Source organism: Cygnus atratus, chromosome 10 (genome assembly GCF_013377495.2).
Source record: "Cygnus atratus isolate AKBS03 ecotype Queensland, Australia chromosome 10, CAtr_DNAZoo_HiC_assembly, whole genome shotgun sequence".
In the NCBI taxonomy this organism is placed as follows: Eukaryota; Metazoa; Chordata; class Aves; order Anseriformes; family Anatidae; genus Cygnus; species Cygnus atratus.
The window spans coordinates 19,412,711-19,434,927 of NC_066371.1; the positions used below are offsets into that span (position 1 = coordinate 19,412,711).

Below are 22,217 nucleotides of genomic sequence, written 5' to 3' on the forward strand. Positions count from 1 at the left end.
GTTTCAATAAAAAGGTTTGCTAGAAATGTCAGCCAGCAGAGTGCTCAGGAATGTGTACGCTCAACCACCACCACCCTTCTTGCTTTTGTAGGTTTGGGCAGCCGCAGCTTTGTGCAGCGTGCTGGGCTGGGAGATTTGGGCTGTATTCACTCTGTTGGAAGCTCTCACCAACCACGTTAACCTACTCGCGGGCTGATGAGCTGTTTTATAGCCTCCCTGTATGTAGTTCATCTGGTAAATAGTGGGGGGCATGATGTCACGCTTGCTTGAAGCAATTTGTTGAGTTGTAAATATCACTGATCAATTCCTGTGACTGAATCCTGTGACCCTGGGTGTGATCCACGACAGTGCTGACTTTAATGTATTTTCTAGCCTTAGCAGAAGTACTTTTAGCTGTCCTTTCCCATTAACTTCCCATCTCACTAATAAAATACTAAGAGAATTATATTCACCACTTCTGCCAAATTTAACCGGAAACGATTCTGACTCAGGAGTATGAAATGCTGCACGTTGACAGGTTGGGTCTCCTGCTGGGACTGGCAGCCACCTCCTCAGTCCCATCTTAAAGCCAAACGTACCTTACCGTCCAAGGTCATTTGGCCACAGTTCCAAACTTAAATTTAAGGGACTTTCTAGTCACACCCAAGGCAGCCCAGAGAACAAGCCCCTGTATGTGGCTCGGTTTTATTGTGAGACTCCCCCAGCTATAAAGCTTCCTTCTTCGAGCCCTGAGTCTGTTCCTGCCCTCCCCTGGACTTGCATGTAAGCACTTCTGAAAATGTTTGGTATTTGTTTCCATTTCATCGTCTCCTGAAGGAGGAAAAATACTTTACTGAGTGATTTTATAGGTTTTTGGAAGGGATGATTGAGATGGGACACAGCAACTACCTGACAGGAAGGATATTTGCACTTAGGATTTTCCTCCTAATATTTGAAGTGATTCCAGTGATACAGACTCACATCCTATTAAACAAATTGTTTTTATATTGTAGATCCTGGGTCAAACACCTGGGTAGAGCAGCTGATTTGGCCATGTTTCTGTGACTCAGGGCTGCTGAGCCCTGACACTATTGCAGTGTTATGTTCTTGGATATGGTATTTCAAGTAAGGGCAAGAGCTTGAAGAGCAGATCATCATCTGCCAGAACATCTTTCTGTAGTGACATGAGAAATGTCTGCGTGTTTGCTTTTACTTCTAGACATGTAATAGGGTGCAGGTACAGTCAGCATCAGATGCAGCCTTTTAGGAGTCTCGATCTCTGTAGTCCCCAAGGAGATTTTACACTTCCAGCTCTCCATTCTGGGATTTAACTGGCTTGCTTGCTCCAGTAAAAATCCTCATTACTTTGCAATATCATGATGAAAAATCTGTGTTGTAACACTGTCTTACATCTTTCCCTGTACTGCTGATGTAGCTTCAGCATCTCTAAGTCTCCCAGCAGTTTAATTTCAACTGTCTTGGCACCGTAGCTTTCAGCAGATGCATCAGGCTCATTTTTGTGCTGCAAACCTGAAGGGCAGAAGTGCAGCTCTTAGTCTGTGCTGGGTGAGGTAGGTGGTGAGGAAGCGCAAGCAATGGCCAACAAAGTTGTTGGAAAGTTTGTTCGCTAGAATCCGAACTTCAGGCAAATAGTACATGCTGGCTGTAATTTAAATTCAATCAATATTCAGTTAAAAAATAAATAGAAAGCTTTTTAGATCGGTGATGTAAGGGAATGTTGGTTCAAGGAAGTAATTACATATTATGTAGAAAAAGTCAATTTAAGTTCTCAATAATTTACTTAAGTGATTTACTTGACTGATGCGTTGTCTTGACCCAATAGGGCAGAGTAGCAGACACTAACTTATGGCACAGTTCCAGCAAAAGCAGCCGTTGTTACTGTCCTACATAAATCATTAGCTACTGTCTCATTCCAGGTGTACACAGGTGCTATTTAAAAAAAAAAAAGTGATAAATTTTATGTTTGTAAACATAACTCTGTCAAAACTAATCCTGTTTCTGGCAGATGAAGATGTTATCCATACCTCTTGGTAAGGCAATACGCTTTTTCAGGAAATAAAGCTCCTAGGGTGTAATTAGCTCCAAATGGCAGTCCACGGGGTCGTAGGGATATGTGCTGTGTTTAGCTGGGTAGCTGTGAAGGAACCTGCCCTCTCTGCCAGTCTGGCACATGGCCGTGGGGGACAGCTGAAGAGGCAGCTGGGTGCATGTGCCACCCGCCGAGCACAGCGGCGCCAGGTCGAGCTGGCGCAGCCGCCTCCGCCTCTCACTCTGGGCTGCCATCAGACACTGGTGGCTTTTTAAGGATGCTCTTTGGACTTTTCCCAGATTGCATACAGTACGTGTGGAAGACGGGGATTTCAATTTGTAGTCATGACAACGATGCTGGCGAATATTGCCTTCCTCTTTGCTTGCTGTACCTGTGATACACAGGGACCTTTTAAAATTACCTTTTGTGCTGTGTTCTGTCTATAAGTTGAGAGTGAACTTTAGCCTTTGAAATGATGAAACCCTGAATGAGTCACTTTGGGTAGATGTGCTGCTGAAGTTGGTGTTGAACTTCAGCAGGCCTAAAAGAATCAGCCCTGAGCCCCATGCTCCTTCCAGATGGATGCGAGACCAGCTGAAACCTGAACTTAACCTGCTGCTCAGCTACATTAGGATGTCTGCCTGCATTCCTGTGCGAAGTTGGGAAAGTATTGGGAAAGTATGGTGAGACCATGCTGAAAAGCTTTGAGCTACACATTAATTCCCTGTTGTACCCCTGCTTCCCTTTCATATACTTGGTTTCCAGGGCACTTGCAGCAGTAGTGCTAGGGCACGCCTCCTCCCAGCTCAGAGAAGCAGGCTCAGACATGGGCATCAGGTGGGGCTTCCCCCAGCTCCCAGTTTCTGAACACAGTTTTCAACTGCCACTTCTGAAGCTCTGACTGCGTTGCAAACTTAAAAAAATATGCACTAGAAAAACGTAAAAATTTTCTTCAAAAAAATTTGAAGAAAATTATTTTTTTTAAAAATGCTTTGGAATATAATTCAGCTAGTGCTAATTCAGCATCAGTGCTAGTGTTTGTGTTCTCCCTTTAGTTTCCATGCAATGAAGGCTATCAGCTGTAGCACAAATACCTCTGGAAGAAGCAGAAAGCTCAGGATTGAGGAGAAACAGATATATGGTAGTTGGATAAGGGGTGGTAAGCAAAAAAATGCAGGTGCATTCTTCCTTTAAAAATGTGATTTTGCATTCATAATATGAAAATGCCTTTTAAAATGTAACCAAACTGGGGCCCACAAGACCCAGTAAGTCACTACAGGGTGGGGGACCGTAGCTGCTTAGAATATAGTAAAAATGTCTACTGAGGGTTTTCCACATACATTCTTCCAGTAATCAGTAGCTTAAAATTTCTTGAGCTCGGTTATGTAACTAGATCATTAGATTAATGTTCGGGACCTATTTACTGTGACAGAAAAACAATACCCCTATGATCTACCATGAGGTGGTTTTAGATTTCTAACTCCAACAGAAAGTGTGGTTGATAAACTTGCAGTTAAATTAACGTGATATCCCTGAAATAATAGTAGTATTTGGTGCTCTACAGATGAGAATAGATGTTTAATTTAGTTCTCATGGAATTAATCTGAATTTCAGTCCTTTCAGATCTTCATTCTCTTCATACAGCCTATAAATACAACAGACATTGCTTATGTCATTAGTCTCTTAATGTTATAAACATTTAATGAAGTTAAATTTGAAGTACAACACATTGTAAAATCGATCTGATCTTGCTGGGGAGACAAAGGGAAGAAAATTGAGTCATTTGGAAAACAAATTAAGAATTATATTCACTTAACTTTGAGGTGGATGAAAAATTATGATCAAGACAGACAGACCCCTTCTATTTCTAAAGAAAGCCAGGACTGGGACCAGGGGAAGCCTCTCGCTGTGTTAGCTGCCATATTACATATATTAACAGCACTGTCAGCGGCAGGCAGCCTGACATGAATCACTTGGGAGATGACAAGCAGTGCTTTCCTAGAAATCAGAGGAATTTCGCTCTCAGTATTGCAGCTCAGATTCATCTTTCACAAAGCAGCTACTTTAGCAGCTGGAGATTGCAGTGCTTTTGGCGATACGTCTTCACTACAGCGTCCATTGGTAACTTCTCACGGGGACCTTCACCTGCTTCCGGCGTTGCTCCCATTTCCTCAGGCACGGCCTTCACTGCTTGGCTCTCAAGCACGCTGCTGCATCCTTTGGCTGGAGGACAAAGCTATTCCTCCCAGAAATGCCAGCGAATGCTTTCCTGTAATTGGCTTTCTAAGGAATATGTTGGAGCGTAAACTGCTCTCACCTCCTTCCGAATCGGGAGCTAGGGACTTTACTGGCAGCCCAGCCGGTTTCCTAGCATGGTTTAGCAGCACCTAGCATCTCCTAAAATGCTCAGTGGGAAGAAAAGCAATAAATAAAAATAAATAAAACCCTATTAGCAAAGGATTACTGTGTAAAAATCCAAGACAATGAACAGGAAAAGTGAAGGGGTAACGGACACGTTAAAATGCTGTGGACAACAAGCTGCTCAGAGGAAAGTGTATTTGTTCTTTCTTTTTAAAACTCATTATTTATTTTCTCTTTTCTTCAGGCTTAATGTCTCACTAATGAATTCCAGGGGGATTTTTGAATCATGGTGATATCATGGGTTAAACCCCTCTCTACTTTTTGAATGTAAATTCTTCTTGACGTTCTTACTTATTGCAGAGCATTGACTTCTTTCCTACAACAAAACCAAAGGCTATTCGGTTTTGCATAGTTAACATTTTGCTAATGGGTAGCCAAGATTCTCTCAGCAGCTCAACAACATTTTCTAAAGCACGCTGGCGTTGTTGTAGCAACTGGTGGCTGATCTGTGAATAAAGCAGATGTCATTGTGGCAGGATAAAGAGAGAATAATCTATCACCCAACCACTACCACTCCTGCCCAAACAAGTCATCAAAATGACAACTCTGATGTGTAGTCATCAGTTAAGGTCTGCTTATCACCTTAACTCATCCTCTTGGAATATAAACCGTCGTTATGTTATAAATGTTGGGAATTTCTCAGCCCCTCACCGTTGTCTTTCTCATGAAGAAGGCTCAGCGAGGATGTGCTGAGGCACTGATGGCTTGCCAGCTTCCTTTTAGGCTTTGATTGATTTTGCATTTTCGTCCAAGCTGGTCTGGCCTAAATAAACACAATATATATTCTGGGAAGTTTTTCTCTTTACTGCTTAATCTGAATTCAGTTCATGTGGCTTGCAACTAAAGATGGGCAAGCATCAAAATATTCTGACCGGTACCCAAGCTGAGTACAAAAGGAGAGACAGAAACAGATAAATTACTGTTCTAACTTCTCAGAAAGGCTTTAATCCATTTATTTATTTTTTAGCTTCTATTCTCAGTCTCACAATTTGTACTTAGCAAGCACAACTCATTGACCCGAGTGAGTCACCTCATGTCCCCCTTCTTTGGTGATGGAAAACACCATGCAGTAGCACTTCCCTGTTAAATGTTTTCCATTGGAATATTTGTTCACTTTTTTTGTTTTCAGTGATGAAGCATCACAGAAACTTGTCCCTGCTTTATGGAGACCCGCAGCTGTTGCAGTGAGTTTCAGCTTGCCAGAAGCTGTTTGTACCAGCCGTGGCACTGCTCTCCACATCTGACTTAAAAAACCTGCTCTCCGCTACCTGCTTTGCCACACATCTTTGTTAATCATCTGACTTAAGGAGACAAAACATAAGACCAGGTTTCTATGATTTCCCTGGTGTATGACTCATACTTAATGTGGAGGCTATATTAATTACTGTGTGCTTAACATTTAATGAGGCTAAGAGGAAGGAGTCTCCTCACTTCAGCTATATACAACATGCAGTGAGCCTACTACATGCAGTGAATACTTTTCTAAAACACTAAAATCTGGATACATATTTTATAAATGGAGGCAAATCAGACACTGCTTGAGTTCCCCAAAACAGCATGGCAAAAGCTGAGAAATCTGGGCCGTAGTCCTAATTCTTTCACAGACTTCCTTTGTGCCCACCAGCCAACCCTCTTGTGCTTTGTGTCCTGACTTCCTGTCTGTTTATGAGGATAATAGCAGTTGACTAAGGCCAGGCTCAGTGCAGAACATTTGCACAACCTCACACCACAGCATTATTGAAGGCCAAAAGGAATTATCCTGATTATTTTTTTTTGAAGATATGCAAAAACAACTTTTGTGGTGATAAATGATACACTTTCAGTTGTGTGTGATGGCATTATGGTCAAACCCTACTGCCTGTACTGCATCTTCTCCGTCCTTGTCTGTTGATTTCTAGTTAATAGCCTCTGTAGTTTAAAACAGTTCTGATCAAATTGAAACAATTTCCAAATGCAGCTATATATGGACAGTTGTGTAGCCCATAGTATATATTTCTGTGGGCCCACTTACAAAAGAAAAGTTTCTAGGAAATAAATTAAGCACAAGAAGCAACTCACAAAAAGTTCCCTTTGCTGACTCAATGGAATAGATGTTTGGTTTTTGCTTGAGCCAAATGCAATTGCACGATGAGCTGTGTGACAACTAGGCAGCCCGAGCTTGTGCTAAAATCTGTCCATTCAGCTAAGCCGGCCTTCCCTGGTAGACTCAGTAAGAAGCCTTCCATGCACTGACATTTTCTGGGATTTTCCTTCCTATGTGCTTCTGTTTTCCAAAGTTTTTCTGGGCTGCACCCTATCTGTAATAGGCCATTGGTTTCTTCATCTTTCGAGTTGATTTCATTTATTCTGTAGGTACTACAGGGCCAAAACTAAGCATCATCTCTGGTACAATTCCTGTGCAGTCACTTTTAAATTGATGGGTTTGCCTGACAGAGAACAAAACTTAGCACTCCCTTCACACGTTTTGCTACAATTCGTTATAAAACTTTAGCCAATTACAGAACACTTGTTCTGGTCCACTCTTTCACTTTGTTTTAAATAACTACCAGTGTAGGTTTATCAATAATCCTTACACAGTGTATTAGGGGGGTGTGGTGTATTGGATGTGGAGTAATTCCAGATTTCTTTTATCAGTCTGAAAAATTAGAGATGCGTTGTGAGAGGATGAATGATTTTGGTGCTGAGCATACTGCTTCTCTATTGTATTGTAGCTCATGTATGGACAGAAAATCATGATACACGAGCCACCAGTGACTGGGGGTGGATCAGAGAGATTATAAACACTATAGAGAGCTAAAAGTCCAAGTACTGGGAGAGAATAAAATAACAGGCATGTAAGTGCTGCAGGCAGACATGCTAGCGAAAAGCAAAAAGTGAAGCACTGCAGTACCAGAAAGTTGTGTGTAATGCAGTGTTCCTGAGGAAAAACTGCTGTGCATTCTTAAAAACTAGAGGTGGGCAAGGTTTTATATGCTGCTAGCTTGGGGCTTGTGACATACTGCTAGTGAATTGTTTGTATCAACAGCCACAAAACTAACTGTAGATCTGGTATGATATATACAACTTATTTTTTGCTACAGGGAAAGGATACAAGCTAGCACTGGAAATACAAAAACTAAGGTTACTAGAGCTAAGAGAATTTGGCAATGTGGTAATAATCACAGGTAACTGGTACAATTTTGATACCATTCTCTTCATCTCATTTTTGTTTTTTGTGCATGCAATCCTGGAAACATTTCCCTAAAGTAAATATAATCTCATCTTGTCCCAGAGATCTGAAATCCAATTACAAGGCAGGAATATTCCCTAAGAAGAGTTTGATACAGCGATTTCTTTGACAAAAATACAAGATCAAGGTCAGGAATGATGTGAACCTGAGAGAACCAGTAGTAAATATATTGGCTGCGCTTAAAAGTGTGATTTCTCTGGAAGTTGTTTCTGGCCCCCCAGTTGCAAATGACGGTATATGCTATTGATGAATCTATGAATATGTAACAACAAAAGGGAAAAATCAGTTCTTCCCTAAAACTCCAAAGCACCAAAAGAAGCCTTTAAGGTTTTACAGCATCATCTCAGAACAAGGCAAGAGAATCACAAAGTTCTGGTATCCCTCTTCAAACTCCTGGAGTCTTTGAGATCCAAGTACACATTTTAACTTAATCATATTATTGTTTGTTTCCAGACAAATGATTCTCTTAATTTTTGTTCAAGAGTAAAATGCCTGCCTTTGAGGAATTCTTGGTATGATTTTGACAAGAAGAACATAAATTAGGTTAGCCAGATAGGTCAGTTTTCATGGTGAGAGCTACTCAAGATAACCATGAATTGGTTAATAACCATGAATAACCATTTTGGAATCAGATGAGCTTCATTGTCTGCCGTGCTGTGTGATAAAATTACTGTACCTGGTTCAATCTGGGACATTAAAGCACTGACCCAGGTGGTACCCCAGCTGGTTGACAGCAGCAGTACATCACTTTTAGCTACCCCTGACTCTGCAGGTAAACCACTGAGTCTGCAGTTTAGTCACACCAACAAGAGCTGGAGGGCTTGTTGTCCAGCTGGGCTTCTTGGGGTTACAAGCTGGGGGCAAGGGACTGTATTAGTAAATACTCTTATTGTGGATATTCACAGTGCATCGTTCCAGATATCTATAATAATGATAAATGTAAAAATGGTGTAAAAAAATACTTATGTGGAATCTTCATATGAATATGTTCACCCTGATTGACATCTCTGATGGTTCTGTATTCAACAAATTGCTGTTAAAGTGTGGTCAGTTGTGTAATCCACAAGGTAATTCATTAACAGCTTTGCATAATATGATGAGTGTCCATTATTTTCCTGTTCTGAGTAACTATGTACCCTTACAATAACTTTACCAAATGAGTCACTTAAGAATACATTTTAAGGATGATTTTCATTTAATTATCACTTTTGAAAGACATATCTCCATTAGGTTTGTGCATACATGGCAAAGAAAACTTAATCATTGACTGATTCATGTTTTGGGCAGATACTTCAAGTATTCAAGCTAATTGTATTCAAGTTAGTTCTCCTTTAAAAAAAGGCCAAAAGGTAAAATCCTTAAAACTTGCTTAGAAATCCCGATGTGGAGCTGTATCATTTCCATGAATCAGGGTCTGAATAAGGAAGTGAGATTTCGTAAATAATAGTTTCCCAACTTGTAATTGTGTTTGTTCTCTTACTCTTCCTACTCCTCTCACTCTTCCTGCTTCTTGAACACATTTCATTTAAAAGCCTCTGCTAGGTTATTAATGTGGCCAGCAATCCAGCACTTCCCTTGGTTAGCAGAGATGAAAAGATATATTTTCTTTTGAGAGCTGTATTGTTCTGCAGTTGTGTGCATTTCAGTCCCATTGTGTGGTTCTTCACCAAGTCAAAACAGAGCTCTTCTATCCCTGAGGACAAAGAACAAACTGTTGTTGGGGGGGCGGAATATCTACAAAATCATAAATCTTTCTCCCTCTCCCGTTTATTCTTCATGCTATCCAAGCACGTTTAGGGAATGGCCAATTGACTCCAGACTCATGGCAGGTTCTTGTGGGCCAGATTCCTCTTATCTAAGAGGATGCAACCAAATTTCCAAATACTTTCTAGTTGAACGCAGCATTTGTTTTTCCTTGCTCTTTAATTTATAGGTAAATAATAGATAATTTATAGTTATCATAAAGTGATATCTCAATTATCAATAAAATTGAAATTTTCTCTAAGTAATGCACAGATCACCAGCAGTATTGTAAAATATTGGGCAAGTGTGTACCAAATTAATTTTACCACACATCCAGTTCTTTATTACATGAGTAAAACTGTTTAAAGATATTTGTCCTTCAAGAATTAATCTGATCACCATTGCACATCATTGCGTATTGAAATATATGGGAAGCAGAAATTGTACAGATGGTTTTCCTATAGTAAAACATGCTGTGAAAGTAATAATTTGTAAAATAGCTATAATCAGTGAAGAAAACACACTTTTGATGATGGTATTATATCCACTAATTTTTTTTTAAAATTACAGACTGAGGGGGAAGGATTCCAAAGTCAAACGTTAGAACTGAGCTATTTAACCACAACATAGTTTTGTAATTAACATCCATACTGTATGTACTTCATTGCATTTTATGTCCTGTCATTTCTCAATGCATGGTATTTAGAAGAACTAAAAGCAGTGACTCAATTCCAAGAAAAAAATTGCTTTTATATTGCTTTATATTGACAAGTCATATGTTCAAATGTAAGTTATGTTAATAATTTTTTTTGATATCTCATGCTGGTGTCTGAATTACATAAAAATTATATGATGTGTTAAGTGGCAGGTCTGCAAAGAAACTGTATATTTAATCCCAATTATGCAGGATCAGGTACTGCTTGGGCTTGTGTTCTTACATGAACATATGCAAGAAGTGAGTCTGAAAAAATGCCGTCACATTCAGGCAGCTTCCAAAAGGTCAGGCTACCAGGCTGAAACTTTGCAGCACCTCTGTAGTACTTCTGGTTGCCTTTTTCTCAGAAAGTTTGCTGACAGTTTTCTCCACTTTCACAGTCTTAGGTGGGAGCTTTGCCTCAGAAAGATGATTGGACCCAAGATATATCTGTATCGCCTATTGCTTGTAATGCTTGCTCTTGTCTAGAGGAGTCAGTGAATGCACTGCATGCTGGCTACTGGTTTGCTTCCTTTACTGATGCCTCTGTAAAGGCATGAGGTCTTGTCATGGGGAAACAGGAAAGAATGTGGTCTGTCCCTGTTAGAACATACAGTATCATCTGTAGCTCTGCGCCATCTTTCTCACCCAATGAAAAACAACATTAAACTTGGATTATTTTTTTATCAGCCACAAAAGAATCCAGCAGGAAGAACAGAATGAATCCAAAAACAAAAAAATATTTGCCCCTCAAATATCCGGAGAAATTAGCAGTGATGAAAAAGGAAATACTGTAAAGGGAACACAAGAAGGGTTAACTGAGCTCTGAAAAACAAATGAGCAGTCTTTAAATTTGTCTATTTTTTTGTTTTTGTTTTTTGATTGTGGGTTGTTGTTGGGGTTTTTTTTGTTTGTTTGTTTTGTGGGGTTTTTTTTGAGCTCTGGCCTTTTGGGAATAATGTAAATGCCAAAAAGAGCTGGACAAAAAGTAAGCATTGTATCCTATCTATGAGAATCAGACGACGTGTATCGTGCTAGTTGTTACAGTCATAGTCTACAGTCTTCACTGATTAAAACCAAATTTGACAGTAACACAATATAGAGACTTAACTGACAGCACACACAGCACATTTGCTAGTCATAATGCCACAGTTTAATGACTGATGCATGTGGGAAGCTAATTTGGATTTTTTTTCCTGAATGGGATAAATGAGCATCCAGTTAATGCCAATCATGAATTCAAGCCATGTGACAAGATTGATGCTACATACCCTGTTCTTGTTTTGCATATTCTGCAAAATGAACTGCAGGAAAAGAGCCAGTTTGTACACACATCCGGAGACAAAGTTCAATCTGCTTTCTGACACATCCACCAATTGCAGCTGAATGTGTCCAGCTTGCTGCTGTTGTGTCCACAAACTAATTACCCTTTCTCTGTTAAATAGCCTAAGAATTACAAATTGTATGCCTGTTTTGAGAAAAAGTACAGGTTGAACAAGCAGATGAAGTATAAATAAAATATTTATATAAAAATAGTCTCTTACAAAATATACTCTCTTATCCTATGGTTGATTTTCCAAAAGATGGAAGTTTGTCTGGAGTTTCTTATTTTTAGACATATTTTAAACAGGATTTTATTAATGCTTCTTTCTTTAATTGAAGAAAAAAAATGGTAAAGATTTGCATCCCCTACCACTTGACTTTTGTTCCAGACAACTAGCAGCAAACAGGAAAAAATAAAAAATAAAAACAAGAAAAAAACCAGTGTGTTTGTGTATGTACATATATATAAAGATGCCAGCTTTTGCACTTAAACATCTAGTACTGTAGAACACATCCTGCAAGTCCAACTAGTAGAAATATCCTAGTTAAGAATAATATATACAGCTCCAGTTTTTCCTTGCTGTTTCTACAAAATTATTCCACAAAGAAAGCAAGCTATCTACTTTAATTGCAGAATAGTTCCAAAAATGTTGGTAGAGTTCTTTTTAATTAAATAAATTAATATTAGTTTTATCTGAATAAATTGTTAAATATTGCTATTATTATGCCCAAGTGTCCCAAATCCCTGTGCTAAATCTGCAGCACACACACACACACAAAATGCAGATAAAGCAGTGTCTACAGAACATGTCAACAGTTCTACTCGCTGTAGCAAGTGGTATGAAGTGAAAAGATGGGCAAGACCAGCAGAAGCTTTTCACAAGTGTAGAAGCCTAAATCTGTGTCATCCGCACACTCACATGGGCGCTTCACGATGGGGCACTGTCCATCCCATCCCGTGCAAAGCCCATGGCTGAGGATTTTTCCCCTACCCCACCCTGCTCCTTATACACACAAGTTTTTGACCATCTTTTTCTTTTCCAAACCAAGTTCATTGCCATGCTCAGAGATTTTTCTCTGGTGTCTCTTCCCAAGGTAGTCAATGCTTCTTGCTCCAGAGGTACAGATTAACTGAATGATCTCTTCTCTCTGATTTGTGTGTCAGGGGGTTGGGGGGGTGTTTGTTTTTTGTTTCTTGGCTGACTTTCTTAAGAGTCTGAAATGTGTATCCACAGCAATGAAACATGAGAAGAAAAGACAGGAATCCATTCATCAGAGTTTCTTCTGGGAGAGCAGATCTTTGCTACAGTCTCGTGTAGGTACGTTGAGCATATGTGCAAATGTACTCGTGGCCAGGGACACAGCCAGCCTGCCCAGCCACGTACTCATTTACAGGTATATACTTCTGTTCTTTCACTGCATGTGTTGCATTTAACATAGCAGCACCAATGAAATTTGCAGTTGCACTGCCACACTCTCGAGTACTGGTGCGTGTTGTAACCTCGCCCACAACACATCAGGTCGCAGCCGTTGGACTGCTGGGCTGTCTTGTTGCACATCCTCCCCTGTGTTCCCACGCTGCCGGTGACGGGGTCTTCTTCACAATAATTAGGAGATTTTTCTATGTACACTAAATCTGTATCCATGGGTTTGCGATAAGAAAGTGGCTTCTTTATTTTGAGGAAGGTCGGACGCTTGTTGCGACTTGCCCTCACTGGTTCAACCTGAACTGCTTCATTGTATTTGTCCTTAAGGATGTAGCCCAGCTCCCGGAACTTAGGCAGGGTTGTCCAGCATGTCTTAGTGGTACAGGATCCCGAGACCCCATGGCACTTGCACTCTAACTTCATGTTTTCTTCCAGAATCTGGATTTGGAAGAACAAAGAACGATGCATTAATAAAAACTAAACAATTCCAAAAAAAAAAAAGTTTATCTGATGCATATCAGTCACATAGGGGTTTGCTCTCCAGTATCAGCTGTCACCAGGCACAGGCCAGGTTCCCACCAGAGCTATGGGCTTTGCTTGCCTGGTGATGCTGTTGTCCCAGGTAGCAAATGCTTACGGGTGTCAGCTAAGTTCTGCCTCCAAAGTTTGCACTTTGAGTTAAACAGGGAATGTGAGTGCCTAATTTCACAGACTGTAGACCAAGTGTAAATTGGGATCCTCATTAACTACAGCTTTTCTTCACCTTGCCTTGTACAGCGCTTCAGATTCTTCTGTTTTCCAATTTTTGCATGTGGCAGTGAAACAAGGAACTTGCAGAAAATCACACCTTTACTATGGCAGCCTTACACAAAATGCCACATGCAGAACGCTTTGAAAGTTCAATAATAGATACTAGAACTTGATTTTTGTAAGTAGAGATGCCAAATTAAGCTGCATTTCTGTTCTTTGGCCTGAAAATGGCGTAAGCTGGTGTAAGATATGAACAAGCAGATAAACTCTATCAATGCTCATCCTCCTGTTGGTGTCACATTAATCAACAGCATAGAGCAGACTATTATTTGGTTATGCAATCATCATCCGTTCTAAATGTTGCAAGTTAATGCTGCAGTTTGGAAATCTAAGTATTATTTCAGTATACCACTGCCTTACATTCTTTGCCATATGTATACAGTATACCACAATCTTTCTATTTTTTCCTAAAGTATTTTGCTCTCCTCTCTCACATGGGTAATGGAGCATACAAAATACCTGGGCTACTCTGCCAAAAAACTGGCTTTGTCTTAGAGCACAAGGAGTAAGAGTAAAGAGGAGGAATTGCTTTCATGTTTTGTCATCAATTCTGGTGAAAAATTTTCCACCTCCTTAGTACCATAAAAGCTTCTCAATCACATCATCTTGGCTCCACCCTGTATCACGTTCTCTTCTTTGTAGGGCCCTCTCATGTTTAAGGCTGAGTTGTCACTGCTTTCCTTTTGATGATAACGAGCTTCATATTCCCTTCAGCCTTCACATCCCTTGAAACTTCAGCCCTGTTTCTTTACCAGCTGTTTCTTTACCAGCCCCAGTCCTTGCCAACTAACCCTGGAGACCAACTTAGTCCCTGCTGTCTGACCCGAGCACTAGAGCTGACCTCACTTAGCAGCTACAGTGTTAATGCTAGAAAAAATACTAATTGATAGAATAATTCCAGCAATTAATTTCTCACTGGTGTTGGCTTGAAAAGATAATAATAATTCTTCTGATTACAGTCTGCCTAGCCTGGCAGATAGCAGCAGTGGGAAGCCCAGCCGGGGGATTATCTGGGTTCAGGGAGTGCCCACATCATTTTTCCCCTGAGAATCCTCAGCTGATCTGTGCAACCCCAAACCTGGGCAGCCTGGAAGGCTGGAGGGAGGTCAGCAATGTGGAAATTTGGATTAACCCTTTTCTGTAACCCCCCACTTTTGTTTTTTTTTCACATTAGGAAAGCTTACCGTGCAGACACTGGCTGCTGCTGAACAGGACAGTCTGCCCTGAAGGAGCCGGGTCCAGCTCAAAGGCTAGACATGCGCTGGGACTTTGGGTCTAAAATCTCAGCATAAGAGACTGAGTGGCTAGGAGTAAGAGTACCTCTGAGGTTGTGCGGCCAGCAGATCGTATGTAGCACACTAACACTGGTGAATGCAACTCCATCCTACTTGTGGAAGCCTTAAAACAGGCAATGCAGAGGCTGCATGTAGTAGCTTATTACTCTCACACCTTTTGGTCTTGAGGCTGTTCCCATGTCATCTAGGCACAGTAATTGCTATTGCTTAACTTTAGGGTAGTTCACACCTGTTTTTTTATTCACTGTTCCTTCTCTGCCATTTTTAAATGAGAAACTGGATTTCAAAGGCATTTAAATGGTTTTGGTTTTATTTTAGTCCATTGCTGATGTGTCAGTACATGTGGTCTGAAGACAAGATTAAAACCCCTAGAAAGTATAGGTCCAAGGTTTTGACAGGTGTGAACTTAGCCTATATCACGTCACATTTTGTGCTACTGTTTTAAAATTAAATTTTCAGGCAAACTATCCATCCAGTGACTTTCCAAAAACTGAGATGTGAGAAACTTTGATATTCAGATCTACATCTTAACTTGCAGTTCTGCTCAAACTTTGGCTTACATTTTGCATTATCTTGTTATCTTGAGTTTCTCTCTCAGCCACTGCATACTTCTTTTATTGCTCACTCATTCATAAGGTAGTACTCTTAGAAGATAAATGAGGAGACAGAAAAGGAGTTATAGCACAGAAACCGGAAAAATAACATAAATTCTTTTAGCCTCATTTGTACTTTTTTAAAAGCCCTCTTTTTTTAATTTGAAACTAGCCGGGGATACATTTCTCAGCCCTAATTCAATCACTGCTCTCATTCAAGTGGCTGGCCTTATATCTGGTACGATGTTCAAACTTGCAACAAAATATTTCTAACATCAGGATCCGCCAGATTGACTTGAAACATTAATACAAAATACATCATGACTTAGTGTCATCTATCCAGGTAGGGCTTTTCTCTGAAGTGTAAATAGCCTAAATTGCCTTTTGGTTTATTTCATTAACATCCCATTTACAGACAGCGATCTCTAAGAGAAGGAATATTTTCCCCCAGAAAGAGCTGAGCAAGCGGCTGGAGCAGTTCAGCAATGGGGCAGCCATGTGTCACGTACTTGCCTCTTGCTCTGGGTGACGTGATGCCAACCCGGACAAGCATCTGGATTTCTGGCCTCCCTCAGCTAAGGCCAGGCATGAGCAGTTAGGGTAAAAACATCTGGCTTTGCCTGAAGATGAGACATTTGACCAATATTAGTTGAGTCCAAGTATTAGGGGTACTTTTTAGATGACCAAAAACATTTGAAAGTGCGGGCAGAGGATGGACAGATGGATGAGAAAGATTTTTCTTTAAATGCTGTGCCACATTTATTGTTCTCTTTCTCTCTCCCTCTCTCTCTCTCTCTCTCTCTTTAGTATAGCACTTTCTAAGATGCTCTGACTAACTTTCCATTTTCTCTTTCCCTATTGGGGTTGCATTTCTATTGCACTGTGCTGAAATCACTCCAACACATCTGCCTAGTTTGGGCCCACTGCACTCTGCTATCAGACTTTCCCTTCCATTTCTGCCTTTTCCAGCCCAGCCTCCCTACTGTTAGCTCACAAACCCTTTTGTTGCCTCTGTTCTTGTACATACGTCCTCTTTGCAGTTGCTCTCTTTCCATGTAGTGTTTTACAAATTTAGCCAGAGATGAATTGAATCCTGTGGCCTTTAGAAAATAGGCTGCACGTAATCTGAACCATCTATCCTCAGCAAAAGGCTGCAATGCTGATTTGATAGTTTTATTGCACAGTGATATCAGGTGCTTGCAGAGTATTCTCTGGGTAGGGACAGGAGGCCTGGGCCTTCCCCTTGGTTTCTATGAGCCAAAAGAAGTGCTCTACCCCTTCACTTCAACACGTGGTCTGTGTTAAAAACAGGAAACACCCTGAACCTTTTGAGTATTTGTTTCTTCAAAGGTTTTAGCAAGCAGCTCATACTTTTTACATCAGATTAAAACTTTATATATGTTATAGACTGATTTTCCTAAAATGTAAGAGCTTGAAGAGCACAAAATGTAAAATTTAGATCCTCTGTTTCTTACCAAAAGACCATATCCTACTCCATTAGCCATAGAGAGTAAATCTATATGCACCATTGAATGCTCTGAACTGGATTAGATGCTAACAAAGAGCTGGAGTTTGTTTAACTTTGTCCACTTTTTCTTTGAGTTCCTACAGTAAACTGTCAGTACTTGTTTCTCTGTGTCTCCTTTGCCATTAGCCTCTGGGAAATAGTTTGTGTGAAGAGAACTTGCTCTGGCTCTCTCTATTGATGTTATCTTCAGATATAGTACCTTTGGGCAGTGCCATAAGGAACATAACATGTTTTTTCTTTGCCTTTAGTTTTGCAGAAAATGTAAAGGGTGCGTCACGCGAGGGTGGCAAGCTGCAGCCCTGGAGAGCCCTTTGAGCAGCCTGCGAACTGCACAGGCTCAGGTGCCAAACGCAGAGGTTGTTCGCATGGTCACAAAGTCCTCTACTATTGGTCAGGGAAAACACAACCATTGGCTAAAAGCTGTGAATTTTTCATTACAGAGAACAAGGCAGGACTTGGAGAGTGGTCACAACATTTCTGTGGGCTGGAGAGGCCATTGAGGAGAGTCAAGCCTGCCCCATTCAACTTGTGGCAGACGAGGATTTATGACTTATATCACTTTCAAGAAGGCAATTGTAACTATAAAACAAAGCTCCTCAAACTTCAGGAAAAATGTTAGAGGGCTGCTTGGTTTTCTTTTGCAAAAGGATTCACTTAGTAAAAATATTGTTTTAAGCTAACGTAATAAAGACTATTTCTATCTAATTAAAATAAATAGGAAATTACACTGTCACTTGTTTTATTCAAGTGTGACAGTAATCTCAAAATGATACTACCTTTTAAATAACTTGTGGGACTGTCTTAACACCAGAACTCTGAAACTAAATAGGAAAATAGCAATAATACTTAGTGCCTTTTGACTTGAAAACAAAAATTAACATGAGAGAGCATAAAAGAGGAAATGATGCCATTTAATGACAAACCCTGTGAAACCTTGTAATGTAAGAAACAGCATATTGAAAAAGTACCAAAATGCAAATCTGAAGTTAGGAAAGACATATCTAAACAGAAAAGGTTATTTCCCATCAGTGGATGTCCACTAGCAATATTAATAGAGCTGTTGTAAAAAGTGTTTTGCATAAATATGACATATTTTGCATTGATATCCTATGGCAAACTAATTGTGGATGAGTCTGGAACTGCTTGAGTCCCATATTAAGCGTGACTCACTCCAGCTAATCTTTCATATTTCAGTTGAATGTATTACGAAGGCCTTATTAAGCACAGTTAAATGATCTTTCTTCCTCGCATTTTTTCATTAGTTAAACTGTGCAAAAAGCAATATCTGAAGTTGAAGTCAACATCAAACAAATTTGTTATGCTGAGCAGTGCAAGTCCTGACTATCTCAAAAATACTACTGCCACTGGCAGGTTAAACCATTTTTCCCATTACAAAAATTTTTCTGTTTCAAATAAAAAATGGCTGGGAAATCACCATAGCATATGACCTATACCAATTAAATCACAATTGTGTTTTCCTACAAACAGATGTCTAAAGAAGATCATGCAAGATATTGGTCTGAGGACTAATTACAAAGATAGACAAGAGAATGCTGATAAATGACAGAATGCTAGAAACATCCCAGGTTGTACAGAGTACAAACATCTACCTTCAATAATAGATATCCAAATGTTAACTAATTGGAATTCTGATTCTAATTCCCTAAAAAATGAAGAGTTCATGAACTTTGCTCTCTCATTAGTTTAACTTTTGTGCAGTGTTTCTGACTTTTCTTTATGCTGCCACAAAGCAGGAGGTTCCTTACCATTCTTTATAAGTTTCATAATTATTATTAGTAGTAGTATTTCTACCTTGGAATATTAGTTGTCCTTTACTTCAGCTTTATAAAGAACCTGACCATATGCAGCAACTATTCTCCAAGTGCAGCTTCTATTTTCACAATATATCAAACGAGTAAAGAAAAAATAGTTAGTTGTTCAGTATAGTCACACTGTTCATGTACTATTCTCAGCACATGTAAATTGATTTTCTTCTCTTTCCCTTGGTAAGTCACATTACTCAATTTAGAGGGCAGAAGACCAAATACCCTTCAGGGACCAAAAAACAAGCAGCAGTAGAAGAACAAATCTTACAGGATGCTTTCAGAATTGTTAGTTTGAAGAACATTTGGACATAGGATAGGAAGGGGACCACAGTTTTTTAACAAAAACATTTAATGACACAGATTCTCATACTATATAATAATGCTCAAGTTAAACCACAAGGCATGGCTCTTGCCTTTTTTCAAACTGTAGGAACTTCTATGTGTAATAAAACAAGGTGTCATAGTCCTTTAGCTTTCTGCCACTGAGGGGTTCTAGGAGAAAACCTTATATCCAATTGTAGCTGCTCCCAGGATAAACTTCTGCCAAAACCATCTCATCTTTGCAAAAGTAACTAGGAAAAGGGGATTCCATGTATGTAGCTCAGAGTATCTTGCTTGCTCATTCCTCAATATTTTTCTCAGACACTTCTGCAAATCTAATCATGGCCACCTGAAAGTCAAATAAGGTTCTTCAGTTTTTATTTATCTTCATCAATAATACCTTGCAGAGGTAGCAGGCACCATGTGGCAACACCTGATGTTAATAGCTCAGCAAAATCTGATATGGACTTGAAAGGAATGATACACAAAGAAATCTACACTGCCACGTCAGACAGTCCCTCCTCGGAGCAGGTCTCATGCCAGGTATTCTCTTCTCCCTCACCCCCTCCCTTTCACGTCGTATCTGATAACAGCTACAAGCTTGTAGTCTGTGGGATTCCTTGCCTTTTTACGTCTCTCACGAACAGATTCCTGTTTTCCCCAGAGGGAAAGTACCTGCACCCTTGTCTCTCTGTATGGTCATCAAAATGTAAAACGAAACCATTAATTCATGAGCTGGAACCGTGAGCTTCAGGTTGAGTTTCACATGCTCTTAGGGGATATGGTTTGTGACAAAGTTTTCTGTGTACTACCAAACACAAATCTGTCTTGCCAACCTTTCCTTCTGTTAGCAGGAAATACTGTTATAAAAGTTTTCCTCAACTATGAGTTACCAAACTAATGCTTAGATAAGATTTTATACCAGGAAATGGACTTAAAATATTATGTTCCTCCTGCACTATTGGAAAATAAGTTGTGAGATTGGGGGGTTCATAGTGTGGGATTTTTTGTCTTCTGAGTTGCTAATGACAAACACTCTGTACTTGAAAGCTGGCTTGAGAGTTTACTGGGTGGTTACTGCTCTGGTGCCTTTTTGGTACGTCTGTCTGCAAGACTGGTCTGACTTGCGTTTTGTTTCGGTAGATTTTTCTATTTAAAAGCAAGGCAAATATTTTAACAGAAAAAAAAATGGAAATAATTTGAAAACATAATTGTCAAAGTGTTTGATAAAATACTTGCTTTTTTAAAAAATAACTCTTGGGAGACCCATTATCACCTAGATTAGACTGGATCGATGTAGGGCCAAGTAAGTGTCATCATGTACAAAGTTTAAAAATCAGTCATAAAAAAGAGATTGAAAAAAACAGTTCTGAAAAAAATATTTTTTTTAATATGCTTTCACCTACAATTATTGGAATATAGTTGAATTGTCTTAGGGTCATTCAACAAGTTAATTTGTATTTCCTGTTTGTATAAGTGAAAGTATGACTTCCTAGTTCCAGACTGAAATAGGATTGTGAGATTAAGGGAAAACTTATCTAGGATCAGTATTTGCTGCTGTCCAAGCAAAACTGACACTGTGGATATGATGGATTATAGCTTGTGAAATACTGAATAGTCATGTCTAGTCTACCTGGGTACTTTGTACAATGAAGCTAAAATAGACTGGAAAAGGGGATGATGGTGTTACAGAATTACAGATAGAGTTGTTGGTTGTGTTATCTAATTCACCTTCTTATCACTACATGAGTTGTCTATAGTACGTATCTTCCTCTCCAAAAAGATATTGGGCAGTATGTTCCTGCCAAAAGTGAATAAAAATGATGATCAAGGCGTTTTGAAAATGAAGCAACAACATGATGTTCACTGACACTAAGATGATTTACAAAGAAAATGAGACAGCAATTTTTCTGGATTTGGGCATGTTATCAACATAAAATTTATTCTTATATCATATCTACCTTCCTTACGTTCTGGTCACAAATTAAAAATCACTCCAAAATACTGTTGCTTCTGAAACAGGCTTCTCTAAAGCAGTGATCTGTGCAGTATTGTATCATGTATTATAAAGATGATGAATGTCCATTGTTAAAAGTGCCATTTTCCCTAATTCTACTTCAGTCTAGGAGCTCAGTGTATGGATCAGAGACTAATGAAGTGAATGAAAGCTTGACAGTGATACCTGCAGGCCTGGACCTCTTCAAAGTCATTATAGTTCTCCTAGCATCCTATATCCTATGAATCTGTTTTTAGTTTTGATCTTGGGATGGTGATCTTCATCAATATTCTGTGCTTCAATGAATCAAGCTGTCGTTAAAATGTAGGATGAGGTGCTTTTAAAAAAAATACATTGCGCATACAGTTTATATTTTAGCATGCTAGTTCTGAAGTAATTTGGAGGTACTCCCAGGTAAGGTGAACTAAAACTTATTTGCACTCCTCAGTTTGAGAACACAATGGGTTAAAGTCTTGGGGGTTATTCAAGTTCTGTTACAGCCTTGCTCTGCTAGGCAGGGATGTCAATGCTGTCTTTTGCTTTGGGCTGTCTCATGGAGCCTGAGTCATACTTCACTGCTGTGGTAAGAAGGTAGGGAAAACAGGAAATGACAACTTAAATCCATCCTTGTCATAGTTAATGTACACAAGGAAGGATGGTACAGAGTTGAGTCATTCCCACTAAACTTCATCTTCCATGTAACTCTCCCCACTGGTAGTGAAACGCTCAAATGAAGTGGTGCTGGCATTGTATAGTAAAGAATTGGGAGCAACCAGGTAGAGCATTTTGACAAATGCTTGAGCTGTCTAGAGAAAAGTTTCCGAAGTGTGATAGAAACCAAAAGAACAGCCTTACTTGTTCCAGACAACTCATCAGAAAACACCTCTTGTCCTAAACTAATAAAGCCAGGTGCTGGCAAGAGCACTAGTTGCAAAATAATATCGCTTCATATCGCTTCCAAACATTTTAACCAATAGCCACA

The 22,217-nt window shown here is 39.6% G+C and overlaps 1 protein-coding gene across 1 annotated transcript in view; it reads right to left on the reverse strand.

The window, feature by feature from the left end:
• Window positions 1–12,824: 12,824 nt before the first annotated feature.
• The window catches only part of WNT7A (Wnt family member 7A), a 32,540-nt gene continuing 23,147 nt past the window's right edge, over window positions 12,825–22,217 (reverse strand). Inside the window, exon 4 of the mRNA XM_035558330.1 lies at window positions 12,825–13,304. Coding sequence (XP_035414223.1) covers window positions 12,825–13,304 — 480 coding nt within the window. The remainder of the gene's footprint in view (window positions 13,305–22,217) is intronic.